Here is a 21200-nt window from a genome sequence, read left to right as displayed (position 1 = left end):
AGACGGCTTCACAGGGGAGTTTTACCAAACATTCAAGGAAGACCTAAAACCTATCCTCCTCAGACTACTATAAAAAATTCAAGAGGAAGGAACACTTCCAAGCTCATTCTATGAAGCCAGCATCACCCTAATACCAAAACCAGGTAAAGACAACACAATGAAAGAGAATTACAGGCCAATATCCCTCATGAACATAGATGCCAAAATCCTCAACAAAATCTTAGCAAATCGGATCCAGCAGTACATCAGAAAGATCATACACCATGACCAAGTTGGATTTATCCCAGGGATGCAAGGATGGTACAATATCCGCAAATCAATAAACGTGATACATCACATAAACAAATTGAAAGAAAAAAACCACATGGTCATATCAATTGATGCAGAAAAAGCATTTGACAAAATTCAACACCCATTTTTTATAAAAACTCTCAGCAAAGTGGGAGTAGAAGGATCATACCTCAACATAATAAAAGCCATATATGACAGGCCCACAGCCAACATCATACTCAACGGACAAAAACTAACACCATTTCCCCTAAGAACAGGAACAAGACAGGGATGCCCCCTCTCACCACTCCTGTTCAACATAGTACTGGAAGTGTTAGCCATTGCAAGTTGGCAAGAAGAAGAAATAAAAGGCATCCAAATTGGAAAAGAGGAAGTAAAACTGTCCTTATTTGCAGACGACATGATATTATACATACAAAACCCTAGAGATTCCATTAAAAAGCTACTAGACTTAATACATGAATTTGGCAATGTAGCAGGATACAAAATTAACCCCAAGAAATCTGAGGCATTTCTATACACCAATAGTGAACTTTCAGAAAGAGAGATTATAAAAACAATCCCGTTTACTATTGCACCGAAAAAATTAAGCTACCTAGGAATAAACTTAAGTAAAGAGGTAAAAGACCTCTACTCAGAAAACTACAGGACATTGAAAAAAGACATAGAGGAAGACATAAACAGATGGAAGAGCATACCGTGTTCATGGATTGGTAGAATCAACATCATTAAAATGTCCATACTACCCAAAGCAATCTATAAATTCAATGCACTTCCCATTAAAATACCAACGGCATACTTCAGAGATCTAGACCGAACTTTGCAAAAATTCATCTGGAATAAAAAAAGATCCCGAATAGCTGCAGCAATCCTGAAAAAGAACAAAGTAGGTGGGATCTCAATCCCAGATATCAAGTTGTATTACAAAGCCACTGTTCTCAAAACTGCCTGGTACTGGCACAAGAATAGGCATATAGATCAATGGAATAGAATAGAGACCCCAGAAATCAGCCTGAACCAATATGCTCAATTAATATTTGACAAAGGAGGCAAGAACATACAATGGAGCCAAGATAGTCTCTTCAATAAATGGTGTTGGGAAAATTGGACAGATATATGTAAGAAAATGAAACTAGACCACCAACTTATACCATACACAAAAATAAACTCAAAATGGATAAAGGACTTAAATGTACGACAGGAAACCATAAAAATTCTAGAAGAATCCAAAGGCAACAAAATCTCAGACATATGCCGAAGCAATTTCTTCACTGATACAACTCCTAGGGCACTTGAAACTAAAGAAAAAATGAACAAATGGAACTACATCAAAATAAAAAGCTTCTGCACAACAAGAGAAACCATCAACAAAACAACGAGAAAACCCACTGTGTGGGAAAACATATTTGCCAATGACATATCTGATAAGGGCCTAATCTCCAAAATTTATAGGGAACTCATACAACTTAACAAAAGGAAGATAAACAATCCAATCAAAAAATGGGCAAAGGACCTAAATAGACACCTTTCAAAAGAGGACATTCAGAAAGCCAAGAGACATCTGAAAACATGCTCAAAGTCACTAATCATCCGAGAGATGCAAATCAAAACAGCAATGAGGTATCATCTCACACCGGTCAGACTGGCTATCATCAACAAATCAACAAACGACAAGTGCTGGAGAGGATGTGGAGAAAAAGGAACACTTGTGCACTGCTGGTGGGAATGCAGACTGGTGCAGCCACTATGGAAGACAGTATGGAGTTTCCTTAAAAAACTGAAAATGGAACTCCCATTTGACCCTGTGATCCCACTTCTAGGCATATATCCCAAGAAACCAGAAACACCAATCAGAAAGGATATATGCACCCCTATGTTCATAGCAGCACAATTCACCATAGCTAAGATCTGGAAACAGCCTAAGTGCCCATCAGTAGATGAATGGATTAGAAAACTGTGGTACATCTACACGATGGAATACTATGCTGCTGTAAAAAGGAAGGAACTCTTACCATTTGCAACATCATGGATGGAACTGGAGAGCATTATGCTAAGTGAAATAAGCCAGTCAATAAAGGAAAAATACCACATGATCTCACTCACTCATGGACAATAGAGACCATTATAAACTTTTGAACAATAATAGATACAGAGGCAGAGCTGCCTCAAACAGATTGTCAAACTGCAGTGGGAAGGCAGGGGAGGGTTGGGGGGCAGGAGGTAGGGGGGTAAGAGATCAACTAAAGGACTTGTATGCATGCATATAAGCATAACCAATGGACATAAGACACTGGGGGATAGGGGAGGCTAGGGGACTGTCTAGGACAGGGGGATAAAATGGATACATATGTAATACCCTTTGTAATACTTTAAGCAATAAAAAAAAAAGACTCCTAAACATACCATAATAATGGTGTGGATTCAGATTTCAAATTCATAAAGGGGCCTGGATTGGGATATCAGTTTAATGTGTACATGTTTTTCCCTTACCAAGAGTCTTGGAAGGAGACAGATTCCCTTATCATCTCTACAGGATGTAGATGAGAATCTATTGTATTTTCCACACCATTGGGATAATCTTCTCATGGCTTAAACTACTATGTGTATGTGAAAACACTCCAATATTTTTCTTTACATACCTAAAACTCAACGTGACTCAAATAAAAATCAGTAGCTTGAAGGAGAAACTCAACTGTTTCTCCTTCAAGATTCTTATCATTGCCAAACACATTATTTAAGCTTCTTAATTCTCAGACATAGATTCATCTCCAGATGTTTTTTCATTCTCAATTTACATCAAATTCATGAGGCAGTCCATTCAATATATTTATAAAATATCACTGAGTTATTTCTTCCTATGGAACAACCCCTGCTGTGTTCAGGCTTTTATCTCTTTTCTACCCCAAGTTTTCATAACCACTGACACCATGATGTAGTCCATATTCCATTGTGGTCCCTCATACTCAAAATTCCTAATTTAAGTGTCAAGGGTAGGATAGAGAGGGGACTGGTTGAAAGAAGGTGAATGGCTTAGCCAAAGAACATGCATGTATAACCCATAAATATAGACAACAGTGTGGTGGTGGCCAGAGGGTAGGGGACTGGGTGGAGGTGGGCAAAGTAGGGGAAAATGAGGACATCTGTAATAGTGTCAACAATAAAAAAATAAAGTTAAAAAAGAAAACATAAAAAATAGAGTCTATTTTGTTTGATATAAAAAAGAAATTGACTCAAATGATCATTTCTCAAATCTCTGAAAGATGGTACCTAGTTCGCATCATTCTAGATGCATAGAAGTTAATTTATTACATATAATAAATGCTCTAAGTATTCTATTGCAAATGCATGCTGGATGCAATCTAAATTCCTTAGCATTAACTATAATAACTTCACATTTTTTTTTAGTTTCACCAATTTCTCCAAAATAAATACATGACAGCTAAACTTCCATTAATATTGTTCCCCAAATGAGTAATTATCTTTCCACTCCTCTGGATCTTTGATACATATGCCATATCCTACATAAAGAATGATTATTTTACATACATCTATATAAAGTTCTTACACATACATATTACACACACACAAACATAAACATTATACATATTCCACATAGGGGATGGGAAGAGATTCCTCAGAGAATTTATATGCATGTATGCCTAACCCATGGAAACAAACAAAAGTGCAGTGAAGGCCTGATGGGTGGGTGCAGGGCAAAGGGGGCAGTGGGGAAAAAAAGGGGACATCTGTGATACTTCCGATAATAAAGATACATTTTTTAAAAGAGCCTTTACATTGTGTGTGTCTTCTTAGAATTGTCCATTTCTGTCATGAGCCTGTTAAATCCATGGAGGAAAGAATTAATATTTACATAACCAGGGTCTAACAGAAGAATTGAAAGATCACATAGCTGGGGAAGTCAGCCAAGAAATATAAAAAATGAAGGGAATATTGGAAAGCCTGTGGAAGTTGGGAAAGTGGCAGAGCATCCATGCTCAGTTAGTTGTAGGATATTTTTGCCCCTTCTGTGAAAATGTGAGCCCAGTTTAACAGATTTTTATGATTTTCCAAGAGAATCATGTCAAGATTAGCTCATAAAATTTCCTGATTTTTAAATATTTGCTACTAAATAATTTGGACTTAAGGCTAGACCATCTGTTGGAAAACTGCTGTGATGAAATTGCTCCATGTAGTAAGTATACAGATATATTGTGGTTTCTAACAATCAAATTTAATACAAAGGTAAAGGAGAGAACACAAAGAAGCATAACTGGGTAGCACATCTTACACTATATTTCTGAAAACTCTCTGCATAATTGGGCTTTTTGTAAGAACTCAAAGATGTCAGACCTTCTGAAGAGGGCCAAGAGCACTGGCAGCCTGTGTTTCAGACTAAGGAAGGATCATTAAGGCTTTGTCAGTCAGACAAAGGTTAGATGACAAGGCTAACATTCTATTCAAAACGGATAATGTATAGGACCTCTATACAGAAACCACCACATTGAAATATTAGTTGTTTTGTTTATATTTATTTGAGTGCAGGGTTCCACTTTTCTTTTTTTGACTTAGCACAATCAATACTGAAGCTCAATGAGATTAATAACTTCCTTTCTGACCAAAGTTAAATATATGAGCACATTGTCTCCTGCTTGAGAATTAGGATACACATTTTTAAAAATATATTTGTAACTTCCCACAAAATTATATTTTCCCTACATTTGGAAAATGTAAGGAAATCCTATAAAAATTATCACATCTCTTACCTCAAATCTTATAAAAATTATCATATCTCTTACCTCAAAATCAACATCTCCACAACATTTGCATGCAAAAAATGGACCGATAATTCTTAGTATATCCTTTTTATTCTCATTTTGAATTGTAAACTTAGGCACATACGGGTGCTTGGTCTGAATAACATAACCTATTGGTGTACCAGGAGGAGCATAGATTTTTATCTGTAAAATAATATATGTAATGTGTAATCATTGCTATCATCATCATCATCACTCATGTCTAATAAGAGCTTTCATTCATTAAGTGCATTTTTTGGAATGGGCAATAATTTTCTTTTCCAGTTTTATTGAGGTATAATTGATAAGTACAGTTGTAATATATTTAAAGTGTACAATGTGATGATTTGATATACATATACATTGTGAAATGATTACCACAATCAGGTTAGTTAACACATCAGTAACCTCATATAGTGATGCTTGAGATCTACTCTCTTGGCAAATTTCAAGTATACAACATAGTATTATTATACTCACTATGCTGTACATTTGAGCCTCAGGACTTATTCCTCTTATAACTAAAAGTTGGTGTAGTTTGTCCAACATTTCCCTATCCTCCTCTCCCCAGTCCTAGGCAACCACTATTTAAATCTCTATTTTGATGAATTAGTGTTTTTTGTTTTTGTTTTTAGATTCCATATGTAAGTGATACCATACTGCATTTGTCTGTTTCTGTCTTACCTGTTTCACTCAGCACAATGGCCTCTAGGTGCATCCATGTTGTCTCAATGGCAAGGTTTTCTTCTTTTATTTGGCTGAATAATATCCCATTGTGTATATCTATATATCTGTATCTATATCATGTTTCTTACCCATGAATCCATCAACCAAAACTTAGGTTATTTCCATATCTTGTTTATTGTAATTGATGCTGCAATTAACATGGAAATGTAGATATCTCTTTGAAAATCTGACCTCATTTCCTTTGCATATATACCCAGAAGAGGGATTGGTGGATCACATGCTGTTTTTCATAATGGCTGTAACAATTAATATTCCTACCAACAGTGTACGAGTGTTCCCTTATCTTCACAACCTTGCCAAATTATGTCTTGTTTTTGGATAACAACCATTCTAACAGGGGTAATGTGACATCTCATAGTGGTTTTGGTTTTAATTTTCTTAATGATTAGTTATGTTGAACACTTTTCAAACATCTTTGGGCCACTTTTATTAATTCTTTGGAAAAAATGTCTATTCACCTCCTTTGCCAACTTCTAAGTAAAAGATACTGTTCTACGCAATACTTAATTGACAACAAACACCAGATTGGTGCTATTATTCATATTTATGGAGAAAGTAACTGAAGAACAGAGAGTTAACTAACTTGTATCAGATTCTCTAGCTGCAAAGTAGACAAGATGAGTCACACAGTCGGACAGGCTGCATACATAGACTCCACTCTTAAGCATTGCTCTCCCGACCTGTACATTTAAAAATTTCCATACTTATGAAACTTGTTGAAATTTTTAAGGAACTCTTTTCTCAAACTCCTATAAAAACAGTTGAGGTCTACTCTCTTGGCAAATTTCAAGTATACAACATAGTATTATTATACTCACTATGCTGTACATTTGAGCCTCAGGACTTATTCCTCTTATAACTAAAAGTTGGTGTAGTTTGTCCAACATTTCCCTATCCTCCTCTCCCCAGTCCTAGGCAACCACTATTTAAATCTCTATTTTGATGAATTAGTGTTTTTTGTTTTGTTTTAGATGTATGAATAGAATCCTGATTGCTGGTGAAATTTTCAAATCTGAGTGGCGATGGCTCTATAATGGAAAGGAACTGGGGCCTGAAAATTTGGCTCTGCTATTAGCGGGGTAACCTAGGGAGTTCCTCAGCATGCTCATGTGTAAGTGACATTGTCCTAAACTATTTTCTAAGGTCAATAATATGATGTTTATTTTTGTGCGCTTTACATTCAGAGCATATTCCACCAAACTCTGTTTTTCCTCAGGTATTCCTATGGATAGATACTGTTATACCTAAACTAAATGACAAAACACAACATAATTCAGTAGGAATAACTTCAGTTATCTTTTGAAAATAAATGCAGTCTTAGAATTCAAATATCTATGTGCCTGTAACTTGGTCTGTGACCTGGTCTTACAGCTACTTGTCTGGAATGACTGACCAGGCAAGGGTTGGTCTCAGGCCAGTAGGGATACAGGCAAAGACCAACTTTCCTGTACGCTCTCAGTTCCCTGGTGCCTCCCCTGAGATCCACGTTCTGTACCAGTGAGCTGACAAGTAATATGAAATAGACACCTGGCCTTTATAGAACTGAAGGTACCCACACCTAGCATATACCTATTACAGGTGCACAAATATATTATTTTTTAAATGGGGAACTTAAGAACACAGGATTTGAGATTTCTCAAAGGTGGTATCTCCTAGGTATCTTCCATAATAGGTTGGCCAAAATTGTGAGATGGACATATCTGTTCTTTTCTTCATTCTTCTGTACACTTGATCCTGGAATTGTATCCTAGGATATTCTCTGTGGTGCCCTCCTCTGGCTTTAGCCAGACCTCTCATGGTCATTTAAAGTAATGGACTTTACGAACATGCTTTATCTTCTCAACTCTCCCCAAAGTCTGACTCTGAGCAGAACCTCATTCCCATGAGATGAACTTCTCAGGGCCAGGGGCCTAACTGCTCACTATTTTTCACCTGCCACCCTTCCTCTCCCAATTACTCTCAAGCATAAAACAATAGTTCATGGACCAGATTTTAGAAAATCTCATTTGATTATACAGGTTCAATGAAAGGGTGATAATTTTTGTCGAACTACTTTATATATTACCTGGATAAATACTCACTGACCTCCTGAAGGCAGCAGGGGCAACAACAATAGCCACATCTTAGTGGTCTCTCCAGAGTTACGACCTCTTGGCCCATAAGATCAAGAATCCTCATGGTAAAAGGCCTATGAGCCCCACAAGTATTTCGGGTACAGCAATTATTATCCTCGGTGACAAAGTAAATCTTCTGTCCAAGGCTGTTCTTAATTTCATATTTGTTATTTGTTTCAATATGTATGATGACTGAAAATAAAGAAGAGGACATCTTAATCACCTTTATGTTTAAAAATATAATTAATCTAAATTCTTAAAATCAAATATTTTCAGATATTACTTTAGATGATACTTCATGTCACATTGGGAGATTGAAAAGAAAAGGTGTTTAGAGATGATCTAGGCAGAGAAAAATAGCCAAGGAAGAGAACTAGGAGAGGGTATGAAAGTATAAAATATGAGATCTATGTGAGACATAGAAAGAAAACCCATATCCTCCTAATTCAATAGAGTCATGTCAGAAAGGGAGACTTAGCTGCTAAGGAATGGGCTGCACTGAAGATGGTCACAATCGTGCTTAGGTGTATGCAGAATATGTAGACTTGCAGGCTTGATACAGTTTTCAGATATTCAATTAAGGAGGGAACAGAGGATGATTGCTATGTTTATGCTCTGTAAAATAGGATATAAAATAAATTGGCTGTGGTTTTACTTTACACCATATTCATTGCTTAGTGTTTGCACTGTGTGAGGGAAGGTAATGACGGTGTTTACTCTCAATGCACATGTGAAAGTAGAAGGTGAATCAAAACATCACACTGGGCCCAGGGCACCCTTGTTTAGTGCAGCAGTTGTTCAGAGGTGGGAGGTGGTATAAGACAAGGGGGTAAGGTGCTTGGCAACCAGGCTGCAACTCATAGGATATCTATATCACTGGCATCTTAAGTGAACACTGTATCTTATAGGGCCTAATCTTTTCACAGGAGAAAAATAAATATGCTAAATACTGACACCTGCCTGGTATCTTAGTGAAGTCTTCACAACTGAACCACACGATGGAAACCTCTCCTTGCTTAGAGCCAGGAAGGAGCAATTCTTGGTCCCACTTGTTCAGAGCCCTCATTAACTTGGGTCATAGGATGTCAGAAGCCATCCAAATAACAAGTGATTAAAATAAATATATGGAGACAAAATTACTCTCTAATATGTGTGTGGATGGACTTTCATTCAGATAGAGACATGCTGTGCAAGTCTAGCACCATGACCTCCCTCAGGTGTCTTTCTTCTGATTTACATAGGCCCTGGATTATCTATACTAATAAAAGCCTAGGTGGCCCTCAGGCCCTTGTGCGATGCCCTCACATCATCACAAAATGGCTCCCCCCACGTCATCACAAGATGGCTGCCCCCACGTTGTCACAGGATGGCTACCACAAGATGGCTGCCAAAAGATGGATGCCACAAGATGGCCACCACAAGAAGGCCACCACAAGATAGCCGCCAGGGGAGGGCAGTTCTGGGCGACCAGGCCTGCAGGGGAGAGCAGTTGTAGGTGACCGTGCCTGCAGAAGAGGGCAGTTGTGGGCGATAGGGTCAGCAGGGGAAGGCAGTTGGGGACAATCAGGCAAGCAGGGGAGCCTTTAGGGGACAATCAGTCTGGCAGGCAGAAGCAGTTAGGGGCAATCAGGCAGGCAAGCAGGCGAGTGGTTAGGAGTCAGGGGTCCCATATTGTGAGAGGGATGTCCGACTGCTGGATTTGGCCCGATCCCTGCAGGATCAGCAGTCAGGCATCCCTTGAGTGGTCCCAGATTGGAGAGGGTGCAGGCGGGCTGAGGAACCCCCCCTTCCCATGCACGAATTTCATGCACTGGGCCTCTAGTGCCTTTATAAGAACAACCCTTGATTTCAACATCTGCCAGTCAAATGTTTCATGAAACAAGCAAACAAACAAACTGTTTTATGACTTGGGATCTATTATCTATGTGTTTCATTAAGTAGCTAAATCGCAAAAATCTGCTTGTTTATCTGTAAAATGAGATCAATGGTATTACACAATCTCTAAATATCTTTCCAGTTACTTAAAAATAAATAAATAAAAACAACATAGAATTCTATGGCTGGTTATATTTTTAAGGTATATTAAATATATTTTGTTTTTATTTTTTTATTTTTATTAAGTGCATTAGGGTCACCTTGGTTAATAAGATTATATAGGTTTCAAATGCATATTTCTCTGATACATGATCTTCATATTGCATTGTGTGCCCACAACTTAAAATCAAATCATCTTCCATTACCATATATTAGGCCAACTTTTCCCTTTGCTACCCACCTTTCTTCTGGTAACCACTATACTGTTATTTGTGTCTATGAACTTTTGTTTGTTTGCTTTTCTTGTTTGTTCATTTTTTGATTTCAGTTTTATATCCCACATATAAGTGAAATAATATGAGTCTTCAACATTTCTGTCTGACTTATTTCATTTAACATTATATTCTCAAGGTCCATCCATGTCATCTCCAATGGGAGTATTTAATCTTTTCTTATGTCTGAATAGTATTCCACTTCATATATGTACCAACTTTTATCTATTGAAGTAAATTTTGTCTGTTTCCATGTCTCAGCCACCATGAATAATGCTGCAATGGACATAGGGGTGCATGTGACTTTGAGAATAAATGTTCAAAAATTTCAGGTTGATACAAAAAAGAGGGGTTGTTGGGTCATATGATATCTTTATCCTTAATTTTTTAAAGAACCTCTATCTGTTTTCCATAGTGGCTGTACCAGTTTACATTTCCATGAGCAGTGAATGAGGGTTTCTTTTTCTTCACAACCTCCCCAACACTTGTTATTTATTGTCTTGTTGATAATAGCCATTCTAACAGGGATGAGGTGGTATCTAATTGTAGTTTTTTAATTTGCATTTCCATAATAGCTAGTGAAGTTGAGCATCTTTTCATATATCTGTGGCCATTTGTGTGTCTTCTTGGGAGAAGTGTCTGTTCATTTCCTCTGCCCATTTTAAAATTAGGTTACTTGTTTGGTGTTGAGATATATGAGTTGTTTTATTAATTTATCCTTATTGTTGAAAATATTACAGATGTTCCCTTTTTTCCCCATTGACCCTCTCCACCCTACCCCCCAGTCCTCTTCCACACTATTATCTGTGTCCATGGGTTATGCATTCATGCATATAAGCTCTTTGGCTAATATCTCCCCACACACCTCTCTCCACCCTGCCTTCCCTCTGAGATTCATCAGTCTGTTCTATGCTTCTGTGTCCCTGGATCTATTTTGTTCATCAGTTTATTTTGTTCATTAGATTTCACATATGAGTGAGATCATGTGATACTTGCCTTTCTCTGATGGGCTTATTTCACTTAGCATAATGCTTGCCAGGTCTCTCAATGCTGTCTCAAAGGGTAAGAGATTCTTCTTCTTCTTCTTTGTTTTGTTTTTTTTACAGCCACATAGTATTGTATTTTGTAATATTTCATTCAGTTTTTAACTTTAAATACTTGTTTATATTTCATATACAATTTTTTTGTTTGTTCTTTGGTTTTATATTTTATTTTTAAATCTATATTGTAGCAAGTATTATATATGTCCCCTTTGTTCCCCCATTGACCTCTTCTAGCCTGACCTGCCCCCTACCCCAGACCTTCAGCATTCTATTGTCTGTGTCCATGGGTTATGCATATATGTATACATGCATAACACTCTCCAGATCATCCATGCTGTTGCAAATGAAAAAAGTTCTTTCTCTATTACAGCTGGTAGTATTCCATTGTGTAAATGTTTTTATAACCACTCATCTGCTAATGGGCACTTGGGCTATTTCCAAATCTTAGCTATTATAAATTGTGCTGCTATGAACATAGGGGTGCATATATTATTTTTGATTAGTGTTTCCTATTTCTTAGGATAATAAACTCCATACTGTTTTCTATAGAGGCTGCACCAGTCTGCATTCCCACCAGCAGTGTACTTGGATTTCCTTTTCTCCACATCCTCACCAACACTTGTAATTTGTTGGTTTTTTGATGATAGCCATTTTGACAGGTGTGAGTGATAACTCATTGTTGTTTTGATTTGCATCTCTTAGATTATTAATGACTTTAAGCAACTGTTAAAATGCCACTTGGCCTTCTGTATGTCCACTTTGGATAAATGTCTATTTAGGTCCTTTGCACATTTTTAAATTGGATTTCTTGTCTTCCTTTTGTTAAGTTGTATGAGTTCCCTATATATTTTGGAAATTAACCCTTTATCGCATGTATGATTGGCAAATATATTCTCCCATGCAGTGGGCTCTCTTCTTTTTTTGTTGATGGTTGGTTTTAGTGTGCCGAAGGTTTTTATCTTGATGGAGATCAATTTGTTTATTTTCTTCTTAGTTGCCATTGTCCTAGGAGATATATCAGTAAACATATTGCTCTGGGAGATGTCTGATATTTTGCTGCCTATGGTTTCTCTAAGACTATAATAGCTTCACAACTTACATTTAATTTTTTATCCAATTTGAGTCTATTCTTGTATATGGTGTGAGTTGGTGGTCTAGTTTCATTTTTTTGTGCGTGTACCTGTCCAATTTTCCAAATACCATTTGTTGAAGAGACTTTCTTTACTCCATTGTATGCTCTTGCCTCCTTTGTCAAATTTTAACTGAGCATAATGTCTTGTGTCAATTTCTGGGTTCTGTTTCATTGACCCATATGCCTGTTCTGATGCCAATACCAGGCTGTTTTGAGTACAGTGGCTTTGTAATATAACTTTATATCTGGCATTGTGATTCCTCCAACTTCGTTCTTCTTTCTGAAGATTGCTGCACATATTCTGGGTCTTTTTTGGTTCCATGTAAATTTTTGGAGTGTGTGTTCTAGATCTGTGAAATATATCATTGGTATTTTAATGGGGATTGCTGAATTTATAGATAGCTTTGGATAGTGTGGACATTTTAATGATGGTTATTGTACCATTCCATGAACATGGTATATTCTTCCACTTGTTATTATCTTCATTTGTTTCTTTTTTCAACATCCTGTAGTTTTCCCAGTACGGGATTTTTACATCCTTGGTTAAGTTTATTCCTAAGTATCTTAATTTTTTGTTGCAATGGTAAATGGGATTGCTATTTTAGTTTCTCTTTCTGAGATATCTTTATTGGGTGTATAAAAATGCCATCAATTTCTCAGTGTTAATTTTGTATCTTGCTATGTTGCCTAATTCATTTATTGAACTTAGTAGTTTTTTATGGAGTATTTAGGGTTTTCTTTGTACAATATCATGTTATCTGTGAATAATGAGAGTTTTACTTCTTCCTTTCCAATTTGGATGCCTTTGATTTCTTTTAGTGTCTGATTGCTGAGGTTAGGACTTCCAGTACTATGCTGAACAAGAATGGTGAAAGTGGGCAACCCTGTCTTGTTCCTGTACTTAAGAAAAATGGTTTTAGTTTTTGCCCATTAAGTATGATGTTGTCTGTCATTATGTTAAGGTATGCTCCCACTAGTTCCACTTTGCTGAGAGTGTTTTTTTTTTTTTAAATCAAAAATTGGTGTTGGGATTTATTGAATGCTCTTCTTGCATTAATTGATATGATCATGTGACTTTTTGTCTTTCAATTTGTTTATGTGATGTATCACACTTATTAATTTGTGAATATTGTTTCAGCCTTGCATCCCTGGAGTAAATCCCACTTGGTGTATGATCTTTTTAATATGTTGCTAGCTCAGATTTGCTTATAATTTGTTGAGGAGTTTAATATCTATGTTCATCAGGAATATTGGTCTGTAATTGTCTTTTTTTGTAGTGCCTATTTGATTTTGGAATTAGGGTCATGCTGGCCTCATAAAAAAAAGGTTGGAAGTATTCCTGCTTCTTGAATTTTTTGGAATAATTTGAGGATAGGGATTAATTCTTACAATGTTTGGTAAAATTCCCCTGTGAAACTGGACCAAAGCTTTTGTTTGCTGGCAGTTTTTTTTTTTTTTTTTAAAGTACTGCTTCAATTTCATCTGTAGTTATCAGCCTATTCAGGTTTTCTGATTCTTCCAGATTGAGTTTTGGAAGCTTGTATTTTTCTAGGAATATGTCCATTTTGTCCAGGTTGTTCAGTTTCTTGGAAAAAAGTCATTCATAGCATTTTATTATAGTCAATTGTATTTCTGTGGGGTCAGTTGTTACTTCAGCTATTTTTATTTTATTTTGTATATTTGAGTCCTCTGTTTGTTTTCTGAGGAGTCTGTCTAGATATTTACCAATCTGTTTTATCTTTGAAAGAAACAGCTGTTGGTTTTACTTATTTTTGTATTGTCTTTTTTGTCTCTATGTGGTTTATTGTGATTCTGCTATTTATTACTTACTTCCTTTTACTTATCCTGATACTTTCTTATTCTTCTCTTCCTAATTATATATGTTGTAAGGTTACATAACATATTAAATATTTTTCTAGTTTTTTGAGGTAGGCCTATATAGTGCTATGAGCTTCCTTCTCGGGACTGCTTTTGATGTTCCATAGATTTTGGGTTCGTGTGTGCTAATTTTCATTTGTTATCAGGTGTTTTTTATTTCTTCCGTGATCTCTTTGGTAACCCATTCATTGTTTAACAGAATGGTACTGAGCCTCCATGTGTTTTAATATTTTTGAGTGTTTTTATTGTATTTGGTTTCTAATTTTATGCTATTGTGGTAAAAGAAGATGCTTTGAAATGGAAGAACATACCATGTTCATGGATTTGTAGAACCAACATCATTAAAATGTCCGTACTACCCAAAGCAATTAATAGATTCAATGCAATCCCCATTAAAATACCAATGGCACATTACACAGACCTTGAAAAAACTGTCCAAAAATTCATCTGGAATAAAAAAAGGCCACGAATAACAACAGCAATCTAGAGAGAGAAGAACAAAGTTGGAGAGATCACAATACCAGATATCAAGCTATATTTCAAAGCCACTGTTCTCAAAACTGTCTGGTACTGGCACAAGAATAGACATATAGACCAATGCAACCGAAGAGATAACCTGGAAATCAACCCAAGCCATTAAGCTCAATTAATATTTGACAAAGGAAGCAAGAGCATGCAATGGAATCAAGACAGTCTCTTCAATAAATGGTGCTGAGAAAATTGTTAAGATACATGCAAAAAAAAATGGAACTAGATCACCAACTCACACCATACATAAAAATATACTCAAAATGGTTAAAGGACTTAAATGTAAGTTGGGAGGCCATAAAAATCTTAGAAGACTTCACAGGCAGTAAAATATCAGACATATGTCATAGCAATGTCTTTACCAATACAACTCCTAGGGCAATGGAAACCTAGGAGAAAATAAACAAATGGGACTAAATCAAAATAAAAAGCTTCTGCACAGCAAATAAACCAACAACAAAACAACAAGAAAGCCCACTGTATGCATGGGAGAACATATTTGCGAAATGCTATCTCAGATAAGGGTTTAATCTACAAAATTTACAGGGAACGCATACAAATTAACAAAAGGAAGGTCAACAATCCAATAAAAAAAAGGACAAATGACCTATATACACCTTTTCAAAAGAGGACATTCAGAAGGCCAAGAGACATATGAAAACTTGCTGAAGGTTACTAATCATCCAAGGGATGTAAATCAAGACAGCACTGAGGTATCATCTCATCTGTCAGAATGGCTATCATCAACAAATCAACAAATGACAAGTGCTGCAGAGGATGTGGAGAAAAAGGAACACTCATGCACTGCTGGTGGGAATTCAAACTGGTGCAGCCACTGTGGATTCCTCAAAAAATTAAAAATGGAACTCTCATTTGACTCAGTAATTCCACTTCTGGGAATATATCCCAAGAAACCAGAAACACCAATCAGAAAGGATATATGTACCCCTATGTTCATAGCAGCACAATTTACAATAGCTAATATTTGGAAACAGTCTAAGTGCCCATCAGCAGATAAGTGGATTAGAAAGCTGTGGTACATCTACACAATGGAATACTATGCTGATGTAGAAAAGAAGTAATTCTTACCATTTGCAACAGCATGGATGGAACCAGAGAGCATTATGCTAAGTGAAATAAGCCAGTAATAGAAAGATAAGTACCACATGATCTCACTCATTTATGTAATGTAATGAACAACATAAACTGATGAATAAAAATAGAACCAGAATCATAGAATTATCAAACAGACTGTCCAACCTATGAGGGAAGGTGGGGGTGAGGGGAAATAGATCATCCAAAGGACTTGTATGTATGCATATAAGCATAACCAGTGGACACAAATTGGGGGTGGCATGAGGTCATGTGCCAGGGCATGAGGGAGGCTGCAGAGAAGTCAATGGGAAAAAAAAGGAGACTTATGTAATACTTTAAACAATAAAGAATTTATTTCTTTTTTTAAAAAAAGGAACATTTACCATTTGCAACAGCATGGATGGACCTGGAGAACATTTTGCTAAGCAAAATAAGCCAGTTGGAGAAAGATAAAAATCTCACTCATATGTGGGATTTAATGAAAAACATAAACTGATGGGGGGAAAAATTGATCCAGTGATACAGAAACACTGAACAGACCGTCCAACCTCAGAAAGAAGGTGGGAAAAGGGGGTAAGAGATCAACAAGAGGACTTGTATGCATGCATATTAGCATAACCAATGGAAACAGACACTGGGGCAGTGGGGGCTTCTCCTAGGGGGTGGGTGTGGCCAATGGGGGTTAATTGGGGACAATGGAGACATGTAATACTTTAAACAATAATGATCTTATATAATAAAAGCCTAATATGCTAAGTGTCTAGTCATCTGGTCGTCCATTCAACCAATCAAAGAGCAATATGCTAATGATATGCTAAGGCCACTCAGACACTTGCTATGACGTACACTGACCATCAGAGGGCAGACAGTCACCTGGTCAACCAGTTGTTATGATGTACACAGACCACAAGGGGGCAGACGCTATGACTGGTAGGTTAGCTTGTTCCTTGGTCATTTTGATCAAGACTGCGTGATATAGGCTGCACATGCTCTGGAGCACTCCTTGGCTGGCCAACTGCCCGCGTCTGTCCCCAGCTCCTATTTTGTACCAGTGAGGTTCCTTGGCCTGGCCTGCACCCTCTTGCAATCCTCAAGGGATGTCAGGGTGCTGGATTCAGCCTGATCTTGCAGGCCAGGCCGAGGGACCCCACTGGTGCATGATTTTGTGCACTGGGCCTCTAGTAATAATGATAATGAACCATGCTGGTACTTGCACAGGAACAGGTGTATAGATCAATGAAACAGAATTGTGAACCCAGAAATCAACTCAAGCAATTACACTCAATTAATATTTGACAACAAAGGCAAGAGCATATAATGGAGTCAAGACAGTCTTTTCAATAAATGGTGTTGGGAAAACAGGTCAAATACATGCAAAATAATGAAACTAGACCACCAACTTACACCATACACAAAAATAAACTCAAAATGGATAACAGACTTAAATGTAAGTCATGAAGCCATAAAAATTCCAGAAGAAACCATAGGGAGCAAAATATCAGACATCTCTTGTAGCAATATGTTTATAGATACACTTCCTAAGGCAAAGGAAATTAAGGAGAAAATAGACAAATGGAACTATATCAAAATAAAAAGCTTCTGCACAGCAAAAGAAACCATCAACAAAACGAAAAGGGGGCCCACTGTATGGAAGAACATATTTGGCAATGATACATTTGATAAAGTATTAATATCCAAAATATATAAGTAACTCCTGCAACTTAACAAAAGGGAGACAAATAATCCAATTAAAAAATAATAAAAGGACCTAAATAGACACTTTTCCAAAGAGGACATACAGATTGCAAAGAAACATATGAAAAAATTTTCAAAGTCACTGATCATCAGAGAGATGCAAATTAAAATGACAATGAGGTATCACATCACACCTGTCAGAATGGCTACCGTCAACAAATTAGCAAAGAACAAGTGCTGGAGAGGATGAGGAGAAAAGGGAACCCTAGTACACTGGTGGTGGGAATGCAGGATGATGCAATCATTATGGAAAACAGTATGGAATTTTGGAAAAATAAATTAAATATGGAACTTCCATTTGACCTAGTGATCCTCCTTCTAGGCATATATACTAACTAACCCAATACACCAATCAGAAAGAATGTATGCACCCCTATGTTCATAGCAGTACAATTTACAATAGCTAAGATCTGGACACAGCCTAAGTGCCCGTTAGTAGGTAAGTGGATAAAAAAGCTGTGGCACATTTATACCATGGAATACTATGCTGCAGTAAAAAACAAGAAGAATCTCATACCCTTTGAGACAGCATGGAGGGACTTGGAGAGTATCATGCTAAGTGAAATAAGTCAGTCAGAGAAAGACAAGTATCACATGAATGCACTCATATGTGGAATCTAAATAACAAAATAAACTGATGAATGGAGTGGATTTAGAGACATGGAAGCATCGAACAGAGTGCAGAATGCCAGAGGGAAGGAGGAGGAAGTTGGGTGGGTGGGAGATAATCAACCAGAGATGATGTACATATATATGCATAACACATGGATAGACAATATGGTGCTGAAGGCATGGGGCAGGGATGTGGGGTCAGGCTGGAGGAGGTCAATGGGGGGAAATAGGTGACATATGTAATACTTTTAAAATTACAAGATTATTTATCTTTTTTAAACAGGAAAATATGACCCATGTATATGCTGTCTATAAGAAACCCACCTTAGAACAAAGGACTCACACAGACTGAAGGGATGGGAAAAATTTTTCAGGCAAGTGGAAATGAAAAATAAAGCTGGTGTAGCAATATTTATATCTGACAAAATAGACCTCTAAATGAAGGCCATAACAAAAGATAAAGAAAGCCACTTCATAATACTATCGTGGCCGATACAAGACACTATAATTCTGGTAAATATATATGCACCCAAGACAGGAGCATCTAAATATATTTTTTAAAAAAAAACTTCTGGAGGATATCAAAGGAGATATCGACAGCAATACAATCATAGAAGAGGACTTTAATACCCCACTGACATCACTTCTAGATAAAGCATCAACAAGGAAATAGCAATCCTAAATGACACTCTAGGATAGATGGAACTATATGACATCACCAGAACATCCCACCCCAAATGTATGGAATATACATTCCTCTCAAGTTCACATGGGATATTTTTAAAGCTAGACTACATGTTAGGACACAAGCTAAGTCTCTACAAATTCAAGAAGATAGAAATCATATCAAGCATCTTCTCAGACAACAATGGCATAATATTAGATATCAGCTACAATAAAAACACTCAAAACAATCAAATACATGGAGGCTAAATACCATGCTATTAAACAATGAATGGGTTACCAAAGAGATCAAAGAAGAAATAAAAAAGAATCCTGTAAATAAATAAAAATAAACAAACAACAATCAAAAACCTATGGGACACAGTGAAACCAGTTCTAAGAGGGAAGTTCATAGCACTTCAGACCTACCTCAAAAAAACAAGAAAAACTGGTAATAAGTTGTCTAACATTACAACTTAAAGAATTAGAAAGAGAGCAACAAGAACAACCCAGAACAAGTAAGAGGAAGGAAATAATAAAGGTCAAAGGGGAAATAAATGACTTAGAGATTAAAAAACACACAACAATCAATAAAACCAAGAGCTGGTTCTTTGAAAGGATAAACAAGATTGATAAACCTCTATCCAGGCTCACCAGAAAACAAAAAGAAATCCAAATAAATAAAATAAAAACAAAAGAGCTGAAGTGACAACTGACCCCATAGAAATACAATCCTATCTAATAATAGAAAAACATGGTAATTAACCATACCTCCACAACGCTTCCCATTGGCTAATCAGCAGGATATGCAAATTAACTGCCAACAAAGATGGCGGCCGACAGCCAGGCAGCTGAAGCGAACATGAGCTTGCTTGCTCCAATGATGAAGGAAACCAAGGTTCCCCACCTGCCACGGCTGGGCTCTGAGCTGCACTCTAAGCAACAATGTTGCAATTATAGAAGCTAAACAAACCACAGATACCTGCTTCCAGCCAGCCGGCCTCAGAGCTGGAGCCGCAACAAAGTTTCAATTACAGAAGATAAATAAATCCCAGAATAAAAGAAAAAAAGAAAAAAAGGAGAGACTTGGAACTTCAGTTGCAGGTTGGCCCACCTGAAACGGCCCTCAGCCCCTCATCCAGGTTGGCCAGGCACCCCAGTGGGGACCCACAACCTAAAGGGGGTGTGGCCCACCTGTAAACAGCCCTCAGCCCCTCATCCAGGCTGGCCAGGCACCCCAGTGGGGACCCCCACCCTGAAGGGGGTGTGACAAGCTGAAAACAGCCATCAGCCCCTTACCCAGGCTGGCCAGGCACCCAAGCGGGACCCCCACCCTGATCTGGGACACCATTCAGGGCAAACCAGCCGGCCCCCACCCATGCACCTGGCCTCTATCCTATATAGTAAAAGGCTAATATGCAAACTGACCCTAACAGCAGAAAGACTGGAAATGACTGGTCACTATGACACACACTGACCACCAGGGGGCAGATGCTCAATGCAGGAGCTGCCCTCTGGTAGTCAGTGAGCTCCCACATGGAGGAGCTCTGCTCAATCACAAGTCAGGCTGATGGCTGCCAGTACAGCAATGGTGGTGGGAGCCTTTCCTGCCTCCTCAGCAGCACTAAGGATGTCCAACTGCAGCTTAGATCTGCTCCCTGCTGGCAAGTGGACATCCCCCGATGGCTGCTGGGCTGCCAGAGGGATGTCTGATTGTCAGCTTAGGCCCACCCAATCCCCTGGGGAGCAGACCTAAGCCAGCAGGTGGACATCCCCCGAGGGGTCCCAGACTGTGAGAGGGCACAGGCTGGGCTGAGGGACATCCCCCCCGCCCGAATGCACAAATTTTTGTGCACCGGGCCTCTAGTAGATTATAATAAATGCTATGAATGACTTTATGTCAACAAACATGACAACCTAGACAAAATGGACATATTCCTAGAAAAATACAACCTTGCAAAACTCACTCAAAAAGAATCAGAAAACCTGAATAGGCTGATAACTATTGATGAAATTGAAGCAATAATAATAATAAAAAAAACTCAAAGTAAACAAAAGCCCTGGTCCAGACGGATTCACAGGGGACTTTTACCAAATATTCAAAGAAGAACTAACACCCCTACTTCTCAAACTATTCCAATAAATTCAAGAGGAAAGAACACTTCCAAACTCTTTTTATGAGGCTACAATTACCCTAATTCAGTGGTCGGCAAACTGCGGCCCCTTGAGTGTGACTCTTCCAC

The 21200-nt window shown here is 37.7% G+C and overlaps 1 protein-coding gene across 1 annotated transcript in view; it reads right to left on the bottom strand.

Annotated features, from left to right (window-relative positions):
* The window catches only part of LOC132229683 (phospholipid scramblase 2-like), a 160157-nt gene that overhangs the window by 50442 nt on the left and 88515 nt on the right, over positions 1–21200 (bottom strand). The window contains exons 4-5 of the mRNA XM_059686205.1: positions 7917–8137; positions 5088–5249 (exon numbers count right to left, since the gene is read on the bottom strand). Of these exons, the coding sequence (XP_059542188.1) occupies positions 5088–5249; positions 7917–8137 (383 nt within the window). The remainder of the gene's footprint in view (positions 1–5087; positions 5250–7916; positions 8138–21200) is intronic.

Source organism: Myotis daubentonii, chromosome 3 (assembly GCF_963259705.1).
Source record: "Myotis daubentonii chromosome 3, mMyoDau2.1, whole genome shotgun sequence".
NCBI lineage: Eukaryota > Metazoa > Chordata > Mammalia > Chiroptera > Vespertilionidae > Myotis > Myotis daubentonii.
Note: the sequence above shows the minus strand (reverse complement) of the source record. Positions and strands in the feature narration are given on the sequence as shown.